At 39.9% G+C, this 11,567-nt stretch overlaps 1 protein-coding gene across 1 annotated transcript; it reads right to left on the bottom strand.

Moving 5' to 3' along the window:
- Positions 1 to 9,473: 9,473 nt before the first annotated feature.
- Positions 9,474 to 11,294, bottom strand: LOC121139799. Its single transcript, XM_040743795.1, has 2 exons — positions 11,192 to 11,294; positions 9,474 to 10,259 (listed from the first exon to the last, which is right to left on the bottom strand). The coding sequence occupies exons 1-2, from the start codon at positions 11,221 to 11,223 to the stop codon at positions 9,587 to 9,589; spliced, it is 705 nt and encodes a 234-aa protein (XP_040599729.1). The 5' UTR covers positions 11,224 to 11,294; the 3' UTR covers positions 9,474 to 9,586.
- Between the last annotated feature and the right edge of the window lie 273 nt (positions 11,295 to 11,567).

The raw sequence follows: 11,567 nt of genomic DNA, 5'->3' as shown, positions 1-11,567 counted from the left end.
CTCCTCCATTGCTGGTGGGAGTGCCAACTGGTTCAGCCACTTTGGAAATCAGTATGGAGATTCCTCAGAAAAATGGGAGTAAACCTACCACAAGACCCAGCAACTCCACTCTTAGGCATATATCCAAAAGATGCCCATTCATACAACAAAGATGTCTGTTCCACTATGTTCATAGCAGCTTTATTTGTAATAGCTAGAACTTGGAAGCAACCAAGATGTCCCTCAACCGAAGAGTGGATAGAGAAAATGTGGTACATCTACACAATGGAGTACTATTCAGCAGAAAAAAGTAATGGAATCATGAGATTTACAGGCAAATGGATGACACTAGAAGAAACCATCTTGAGTGAGGTAACCCAGTCACAAAAAGAGAAACATGGTATGTACTCTCTCATATATGGATTTTAGACATAGATCTGGGGAGTGCCAGCCTACATTCCTATGGCCAGAGAGTCTGGGAAACAGAAACTTCAATTAGTGGCTGATGGAAGAAGAGGCAGACTCCCTTGGTTAAGTACTGAGCTGAACTCAAGAAAGCCAGTAACAGGGAGGGAGGACTGATGATCAAAGGGATTAAGACTGGGCTGGTTTAACCCCAGAAACAGCTGACATGACAAAGGTTAACTCTTGAATCCCAGGCATCAGCCTGGGAATCCAGCATGGGACTGATCAAGAGCCCCTGAATCTGGGTGTCAGTGAGGAGGCCTAGGTAATCTATTGAGCCTTGGGCAGCAGATCAGTACCCATCCCAAGTATACACACAGACTTTGGACTCCCATAGAACAATGTGAGGTGCACTCTCACCCTGAACTCTAGGCCCTGCCCTATATGAAATGACAGACTGTGGATACCCCAATGGAGGGCCCCACCCTCCCTGGGGGAATGAGAGGATAATGGGGGGGCTTGGGGGGAGGGCACGGGAGGAGGGGAGGGAAAGGGAGAGGGACCTGGAACTGACTTGTAAAGCAACCTTGTTTCTTATCTAAATTTAAACTGGAAAATAAAAAAATTCTAATATTTGATGAAGTTTTTGTTGATTGTCAACCAGGATACAATAACATAAATTGGTGGATGATGGCACAGGTCAGCTTGATTCTGCAGGAATTCACTGAGAAAAGGCACTGTGGGAATTTTATGATCATACTTAGGCCCATGATATGGGGCTGATTATAGGGAGTGAGGATTTTTGGAGCTCAAAGTCAAAGCTGTTAGGGAATCAGTGTACTATGAGCTAGAGAACTAGACAAGGGAGTATGAGCATGACACAGGAAGGTAAAGTTCAGAGAAACATACTCAGGCTAGCCTGAAGTGTGGTCTGTTCATCCTAATGCAGTTCTGGGAGTTTGCACATGCCACATAAATACTTAGTTCCAGAAAGCATCACTTGGGAAACCTTTTGCCAAACCAGCATGACATTAGCTATGGCTGAGAATGACATAATGACCGATGCAAATTAGTTTCAGGTGAGTGTCCCAACTCAAGATGAATTTTCAATCTAGGCATCCAGATATGGGTGTTAGACTATAGCAATTTAACAAGTCTGCTTATCATGGAATAACTACCAAGGGAAGCTATTGCCAGTCCTGCATGGAGAGAGGTAGGCATGGGAGTGAGTACAGAATTCTGGCAGGCAAGATTCAGTGTATTTGAACAAGCAAAGCGATTTGTTCAAAATAGCAACAAAAGCCAACAAAATACAAAAATACCAACACTTGCCAAGGATAATGAACATAGCAAATGGGGATCTTGTTTCTTGTGGGAATTTACCATGAAATGTTGCACAGGATCTACATCACCAGAGCAGCCACAGAAATGTGGTGAAGTCCCTGCCAGCTGAGATTTGGGGGAGTTCAATATCCAAGTCCAATATATAACCTGCAAATCTACAGGAATACTCTGGAATGTGATATTAGCATAGGTAATCTTTGTCATGATAAAGAAATCATGAACACTACATGTGTCATTAATATTAGGCCAATCTGTGATATGGTGACCCAGGCAAAAAATGTTAAGGGGAAGGGACAAGAAAAAGGAGGTGACAAAATGTATAGTCATAGATATCCTTGTTACTGTGGAAACTACAAAAGTGGGCTTGACTCTGAAACTGTCAAAAGGGCTTTCTAGAAGATAAAGTGGTTTGATTTGTTCAGGGCCTATTAGTAGCATATATTCCTATGGGGCAAAGTTCATACTTCCTGGGAAAGTAAATCAATTGTGTATCTGCACACACTTAAGAGGGCCTCTTTGAATGGAAATTGAAAATGCAGGATTTTCTTTTTTTTTTTTTTTTTTGTTTTTTTTTTTTTATTTGGTAATTATAATTTTTTTTTAATCATTTTTTATTTTAATTTTAAATAGCTTGTTTCACATGTCAATCCCAGTTCCCTCTCCCTCCCCTCCTCCCGCACTCCCCTTCCACCCTCCCTCCCACCCTATTGCCAAATCCCTCCACATAGGGGATGTCTAGAGTCTATCATTTCACTCTTGGTAGGGTCAAGGCACTCCCCTAAGAGTCCAGGCTGAGAGAGCATCTCTCTTTGTGCCATAGGCACATGAAGACAGATTGTATACCAGGGATAGACACTGATCCACAGCTCAGAGCCCCATAGGTTGCCCAGGCCTTCTCACTGACACTATCCGGGAGCCTTCATCCTGGGACTGATGGAAGCAGAGGCAAACACACAACTAAGCACTGAACTGAACCCAAGGAACCCAGTGACAGAGAGAGAGGAGTGATGAGCAAATTGGCAAGGAATGGGCTGGCAAAACCAGCAGAGACGGCTGATCTGAACAGGGGAGTGCTCTTGGACCCCAGACCGACAGTGGGGAGGCCAGAATGGGACTGATCTGGACCCCCCAAATGTGAGTGTCAGTGAGATGCACTTTTGGATTGTTTCACTCCAAAGTTTTATTGTATATTGGTTATTTTACACAATAAGCATTCTCCTAGAGGAACATTAATGCATAGGGAAGGTCTTACATTCAAATGGACCTTATTATGACATACATAGAGTAAAAAGGTAAAAAAAATTTGGAAAATATCACTGAGTTGATGTAATGGAAAAATTGAGATGTCCTCAATTATTAAGAACAGACCGCACACATATTGCAATATCTATTTACTAATGATGCAATTGACAAATTATAGGCAGAAAGTCAACCTTGTCAAAGAGCAAGCAATCATCTTTTGGGAGAGATTAACAAAAAATGTAAGAGAATTCAATTTATACAGAGAACTAACTAGAATCATCCTCGTACTGTATGGGAAAAACTCATATCTGGAGCCTCCACATTATAATAATGCAAATGAATCAGGAAACGCAGGTTACAAATCAGAACATTTAAGTTAGATGGTTAAAAACTCTTATGATTCTGCCCAAAAGTCAGAAGTAAATGCTGGTCTCAGGGTATTACTGGGTTTTATGGAAACTCTCATGGTACTTATTGATTTACAATATGAAGAAGGAGTACTTTTCAATATTGAAACTGGTGAATTTATAACAGATGATACAGAAATGACTTTATTATTTTTAAGGAAAGGAATAATCAGGAATAGGAATCATTCTATTATATAACACACATCCAATCATATATGAATCTGCCAGTCCATCTAGAAAAAGGTAGTGATAAAATTGCTAAACTATTGACAGAAAATTGTCTGGAGGCCTCGGAATGTCATAAACCTCCAAGATTGATAAGGAAAATTGAATGATTGTCCAGGCTTTTGTTATTAAGACTCATTAGAAATTGTATTAAGGCTCTGGTAGGAAGGGATCTAGGGAGGTATCCCTGAAAAGACCATGTGTGAGCTGTACATCCCATGCTACCCTGTTTAGCGTGGATAAGTCAGAGGTTCAGTTGGGTCTGGGGAGGGGTGCTCACCAGAGGAAGTCAGAGCAGAAACTTACCAGTCCACCATTAAAGGAGTTTATGTCAGCCTTCAAAGAAGGACCCTAGAGCAAGACTAGACTAGATGTAGACTCAGTTGAGGAATTCTACTTTGGATAATCTATGACTGGTCAAGATGATGAATAATTATAGACATGACATCAATTTTCTCTTCAATATTTAATGATTTTAATTATAATGGAACAAAGGATTAAAATTAGCATGTTTCATGCCAGGAGGATTGGCCAGCATATTTGATATCAAAATGAAGTGAAATTCAACACATTGATTCAGAAAGAAAACTAACCCAAATTTGGATAAAGCATCATCTGATCTCTATAACATATTTGATCAGAGCACATTTGAAATGCCTGTGTTTTGTGAATTTGCAACCATAAACATAGGACATTGCCCACAGAGCTTCCCATCCCGGTGGGAGTCACGCATGCCAGATCCCAGGTCTTCACTTCCATCAACGAGACCAGGGAACAAGGGGTTCAGGTTAACCAGGCCCTGAATCCAGGCCTGACTTCCAGTGCCTGGGGATTCCCACAGAGACTCCAATCTCAGAAGGATCCAAGCACCCTAGATCCCAGGACTTCACTTCCACAAAGGAGACAAGGGGACCAGCAGGTCCAAGGGACCAGTGGAAACAGTGGGTCCTGCAGAACCAGCAGGAGCAGCAGGACAAGGTAAAACAGGAGATTGCCTGGGACTGCCACAGATTTTCCCATCCTGGGAGGGAGCCACGCACCCAAGATCCAGGTCTTCTCTTCCACCAAAGGGACCAGGAGACGAGAAGGTCCAGGGAACCAAAAGGAACAGCAGGACCAGGTAAAACAGGCCCTGCATCCAAGCCTTCATTCCAGTGCCTGGGGATTCCTTGGGGACTGCCAAATAGCTTCCCATCCTGGCAGGAGCCATGCAGCCCAGATCCCAGGTCTTCTTTTCCACCAAAAGGACCAGTGGACCCAGTGGGAGACTATGCACCCCAGATTGCTGGGCTTCCGCACCCACAGGACCAGAACTAGGACCAGGAAGAGAAGAACTACCAGAGTATTGGACTTGCTTTAACCCACCGAAAGGGAAATCTGGTCCGCTAACCAACAGACCAGTAAGGGGATCTTTCTGCCACCACTAGAAGAAGAGATAGGAAAGAGACAATACAAAACCACACTCAGAAACATAAAAATAATATGACACCACCAGATTCTAGAGACTTCACACCAGCGAGACTCCAAAATTCCAATGCAAATTAAGCAGAAGAGAATGGCCTTAAAAACAGCTACAGGAAAATGATAGAGGCCCTAAAAGAGGATATAGGAAAATCCCTCAAAGAAATGGAAGAAAAAACAAAACAAAAATGCAAGAAATGGAAGAAAAACAAACCAAGAAATGCAGAAATCGAAGAAGACGCAAACCAAAACTGCTAGAAATGGAAGAAAAAGCAAACCAAAAATGTAAGATATGAAAGAAAAAACAAACCAAAAAAACCATAAAATGCACCAAATGGACGAAAAGTTAAACCAAAAATTGCAAGAAACAATTCAAACAGTGCAAGGGTTGAAAACTGAAACAGAGCCAATAAACAATATCTGAAGAAATGATGGAAATAGAAAAGCTGGACAAATGGTCAAGTACTGCAGATAAAAGCATTACCAACAGAATACAGGAGATTGAAGGATAATCTCAGGTGTGGGAGATACACTAGGAGAAATTAATTCATCAACCAAATAAAATCTCAAGTCCAACAAATCCCTAACACAAAACATCCATGATATATGGGACACCATGCAAAAACCAATGTAAGAATAATAGGAATAGAAGAAGGTGAAGAAAACCACCTCAAAGGGGCAGAAAACTTATTCAACAAAATCATTGAAGAAAACTTTCCCAATCTAAAGAAAGACATACCAATGAAGGTACAAGAAGCTTACAGAAAACCAAATAGAGTAGACCACAAAAAAAATCCCCTCGCCACTTAATAATCAAGACTGAAAATATACATAACAAAGAAAGACTATTAAGAGCAGCTAAGGAAAAAGGCCTAGTAACATATAAAGGCAAAACTGTTACAATTACACCTGACTTCTCCATGTAAACTATCAAAGCCAGAAGGTACTAGATAGATAGTCTTCCAACACTAAGAGACAACAGATGCCAGCCGAGACTACTATACATGGCAAAGCTCTCAATCACTAAAGAGGGAGAAAACAAGATATTACATGACAAAACTAGATTTTAGCAATACATGTACACTAACCCAGGCCTACAGAATGTTCTGGAAAAACTCCAAACCAGGGAAATTAACTACAACCAAAAAAATAGGCATTAGACTATCCCATTTACCAACAGCAAAAGAAAAAAGGAGTGGAATTCCACGCATAATGCCACCACCACAAACCGTTCCAAATCACAGAAGAATGAGCAACCAATGGTCATTAATATCTCTCAATATTAATGTCCTTAACTCACCCATAAAATGAAACAGGCTAACAGAATTGATTCAAATACAGAACCCATTCTTCTGCTGCATAAAAAAACTCAGCTCAGCCTCAAAGACAGACATTACCTCAGAGAAAAGGTTTTGAAAAGATTTTCCAATCAAAGGGACCCAAGAAACAAGCAGGGGTAGCAATACAAATATCTTACAAATTAGACTTTAAAATAAAATCAATCAAAAGAGATGAAGGACGTCATTACATACTCATCAAAGGAAAATCCACCAAGTTGAAGTTTCAATTCTGAATAACTATGCCCCAAATACAAAGGCAACGACGTTTGTAAAACAAACATTACTAAAACTAAAATCACATATAAAACCCCACACACTTGTAGTGCGACACTTCAACATCCCACTCTCACAACTAGACAGGAATGCCAGACAGAAACTCAAGAAAGAAGCAAAGTGTCTAATAGAAGTTAGGACCCAATTGGGATCAACAGACCTCTATAGAACATTCCATCCAAATAATCTAGACTATGTCTTCTTACTACCACATGGAAGCTTCTCAAAATCAATGACATACTTGACAACATATCAGACCTCAGCAGGTACAAAAAAACTGGAATAACCCCATGCATCTTATCATACCACCATGCATTAAAGTTAGAATTCAACAACAACACTAATTGAATAAACCCCACAAACACATGGAAATTTAAATATGCACAACTGCACCATTCTTGGGCCAAAGAAGAAATAAATTAGGAAATTAAAGACTTCCTAGAATTCAATGAGAATGAAGACACACCATATCCAAACCTATGGGACACTTAGAAAGCAGTGCTACAAGGGAAGTTCATAGCACTAAGTGCTCACATGAAGAAACATGAGAATAGTTATACCAGAGAATTAACATCACAGCTGAAAGCTCTAGAACACAAAGAAGCAAACTCCCCCAGGGGGAGTAGACGCCAGGAAATAATCAAATTGAGGGCTGAAATCAATAAAGTAGAAACCATGAAAACAATACAAAGAATCAATGCAACAAGATAGACAAACCTTTGTCCAAACTTACCAAACAGCAGAGTGTGAACATGCAAGTTAACAAAATCAGAAATGAAAAAGGAGACATAACAACAGACTCTGAGGAAATTCATAGAATCATCAGGTCATACTTTGAAAACCTGTACTCCACAAAATTCAAAAATTTAAAGGAAATGGAGAATTTTCTGGATAGCTATAACTTGGGAAAATTAAATCAAGAACGGTTAAGCAGTTTTAATAGACTGATAACCCCTATGGAAATAGAATCAGTGATCAAATTCTCACAAACATAAAAAGCTCAGGTTCAGATGTCCTCAGTGCAGAATTCTTGCAGAAATTCAAAGAGTAGCTTATACCAATTCTTCTAAAAATATTCCACGCAATAGATGCAAAAGGGTCTTTGCCAAACTCTTTCTATCAGGCTTCAATAACCTAGTTCTCCAAGCCAGACAAAGAAACAACTAAGAAAGACAACTTCAGACCAATATCGCTAATGAAGACTGATGCAAAAATACTCTATAAATTACTGGCAAATCAGATCCCAGAACACATCAAAACAATCATTCACCACAATCTAGTAGGATTCATTCCAGGGATGCAGGGATGTTTCAACATACAAAAATCCATCAATGCAATAATCAATTTTGTATGGAAAAACGAAAGACCCAGGATAGCCAAAACAACCTTACTCAACAAAGCGACATCTGTAGGCATCACCATCCCTGACCTCAAGCTCTGTCATAGAGCTGAAGTCCAGAAAACATTTTGGTATTGGCACAAAAATAAACAGGTAAGCCGACTGAATCCAATTGAACATGCTGATATTAACCCATATATGTATGAATAACTGATCTTCAACAAGGAAGCTAAAAATATACAATGGAAAAAAGAAAGCATCTTTGACAAATGGTGCTCGCAGTATTTGATGCTGGCATGTAGAAGAATGCAGATAGATTCATGCCTATCATCATACAAAAAACTTAAGTCCAAATGGATCAAAGACTTCAACTTACATCCAGCCACACTGAACCTCTTAGAAGAGAAAGTGGGTGGTACCCTTGAACGAATTGTTACAGGAGATAGCATCCTGATTATAATACGAGTAGCACAGACAGTGAGGTAAAAAATTAATACCTCCTGAAATTGAGAAGCTTCAGTTAGGCAAAGGTCACAGTCAGTAAGATACAAAAACAACATTATTTGTAATAGCCAGAACGTGGAAGCAACCTAGATGCCCCTCAACCAAAGAAAGGATGGAGAAAATGTGGTACATTTACACAATGGAGTACTATTCAGCAGACAAAAACAATGGAATCCTGAAATTTGTAGTCAAATGTATGGCACTAGAAGAAGCCATTTTGAGTGAAATAACTCAGTCACAAAAAGAGAAACATGGCATGTACTCTCTCATATATGGATTTTAGACATATATCTGGGGAGTGCCAGCCTACAATCCCATGGCCAGAGAGTCTGGGAAACAGAAACTTCATTCAATGGCTGATAGAAGCAGAGGCAGATTCCCACAGATAAACACTTAGCTGAACTCAAGGAATCCAGTGACAGAGAGGGAGGACTGATGAGCAAAGAGGTTAAGACTGGGCTGGTTTAAACCCCAGAAACAGACAACCCAGACAAGGGTTAGTTCTTGAATCCCAGACTGATACCTGGGAATCCAACATGGGACTGATCAAGAACCCCTGAATGTGGGTGTCAGTTAGGAGGCCTAGGTAGTATATTGAGCCTTGGGTAGTAGATCAGTATTCATCCCAGTTATACAAATGGACCATGGGCTCCCATCCAACAATGAGAGATGAAATCTCACCCTGGACTCTTGGGGGATGGTCTAGGCCCTTCCCTGGATGAAAAGACAGCCTATGGTCATCCCCAAGGAAGGTCTCAACCTCCCTGGGGAAATGACTGTTTATTGAGGGGTTGGGTGGATTTTGTGGGAGGAGGGGAGGTAAAGGGAGAGTGACCTGGATTTGACATGTGAAGCAAACTTGTTTCTAATTTAAATTTAAAAATAAAAATTTGTATATGAAAAAGAAAGGAAAACCTTACACAAATAGAGGAGGAAATAGTCTAGACAGACCCATAGAAACAAGTTCATTCTTTATTTAGAACAAGTTGGTGACTACAGGAATTTTCTGTGTAGAAATCTCTTCTAGGTGCCTTCTGACAGATGTTCCAAATGCAGGGGTCCTCAGTTCAGACCTCTACTTTGGAAAATTTGGAAGCACCCATGGCCTTCACCTGACTCTGTAGTTTCAAGGTACTTATCTCAGAGAGAAAGCTAATCACACCAAAGAGTGACATGGTGGTTGTTATTATCCCCAATGGGAACACAGCAGTATAATGCTTGATTATCAAGGCTTCCTTTTTAACTGGAAAGTCAGGTGGAAAGTCAAGAGTGGTTTGACCATAATGATCTACAAGGTGGTTCCAGCTCACAGAAACAAAAGTGAAGAGGCTGCTCACACACAAAACTAAGGTAGAGACCTTGTAGCAATATATCTCCATCTCCACAAGGGGGTCTTTCATGCAGCTGATCTTAATGGCCATTGCAGTGAAAACCAGAACTACAGGCTTCATCAAAATAGCCCATACTAAGAGATTCGCTGAATACTGAAATCCGGGTGACATGGTCCAGGTGGAATTGATAGGAGTATGAACCAACATCTTGATTACAGTCCCTGAGACATTAATCTCTTGAAGGTAATGAGCTTCCCAGAGTCCAAATGACAGAAACTGCACAGCATTGTCATCAAATTCCCACAGGCGCCAGTATGGGTAGCTTGCAATGACTATGTCAAACATGAAAGCAGATATGCAGCTAAGGAGGCCATTCAGCTTTAAGATGCAGTCCTTATCATTGAGCAATCTGAAGAAGAGATTAAACAAGTATATAAGTAAGCCAGGATCACAATGGAAGATAGAAAACAAAATTGTTCATGTTTAACACAGCATGTAGCACTCGTGACTTGTCCCTGCTGTCATAGAGTTGTATTTTATTAGTATCTCCATGTATTAAGGCTCACAATACTACAAGAAACAGTATAAGAAACCCTACATTCTATGTCTCTATGGGCAGTTCCCTCTCTAAGACATATTTATTAGCATTTTTACTGTAGGTATCCAATACTGAAATGGGCATACTTGTTAACTAAGAATTTTAATGCTTGGACTTCACAGTGAAAAAAGATTTCGCAATATCTCATTAAGGTGATGCTTGTTTCCACTGTGTTTTCATTGCAAAAATATAATAAATATCTTAAAGGAGAGGTATAAGCAGAACAATGCACAAATACAATTTCTAAATTATGGAAGTGGACAGCTATATGCCTATTGCAAATTGGTGTTTGCTAAACAAATAAACACAATGAAAAATATACCAAAGATTACTCCCATTCATGTATAACTCCCATACTTGTATACACACACACACCCCACACACACACTCACATGCAGATGTTTGCAGGGTTGTATGAACTATATCAATATGCATTTAACTTAGAGTTGACAGTTTCTATACAACTTGGGAAGTTATATCAGCAAGATGGGTTTTCAATTGATGGTGTATTGACTGACACCCTGCCCACACCCTCTCTCTGTCAAAGCAGATTTGAGGTAGTGGACTGAAGGAGCATTGCCTTTTGAAGCAGAAATGAAATTAGGGTTGAGAATTCAGTTGTTACAGACAAATGAGCTAAACTGTGATCTGATTCTATCCCTGTCTGTTTTCCAAGGAGGAGATTCATGTATTTAGAGAGATCCAATCAAAAATCCTCAGGGTAACTCAATTTTAGTTTTTACCTTTGAATGGTGCTGGTGGTGAGGAGATCCATTTGAAAGATGCCGAGATCATATATATCTTCCAAATATCATGAAGTGCTACAAAAAAGGGAGTCACATAAGATGTGACCTTCGGTAAAAAAGAAGTGATGTTAAACATATACTTCAGCCTAAAATAGTGTCTCACTGACAAACCCCTGACTCACAATAACCTATCCTTTCCTCTCTTCTCATTGCTTCATTGGTGTCTCTTTTATACACTTCAGGATATTGTCCCATCTGATATTATCATCCCTCCAATGATATCCACACAATATTTATCTATCTGATAGATTGGACACAGCATAGAGAATGTAATTCGCATGATCAACTTCAAGTATCAATACAGACATAAATG

Source organism: Mesocricetus auratus, unplaced genomic scaffold (genome assembly GCF_017639785.1).
Source record: "Mesocricetus auratus isolate SY011 unplaced genomic scaffold, BCM_Maur_2.0 Super-Scaffold_100003, whole genome shotgun sequence".
Lineage (NCBI taxonomy): Eukaryota > Metazoa > Chordata > Mammalia > Rodentia > Cricetidae > Mesocricetus > Mesocricetus auratus.
Note: the sequence above shows the minus strand (reverse complement) of the source record. Positions and strands in the feature narration are given on the sequence as shown.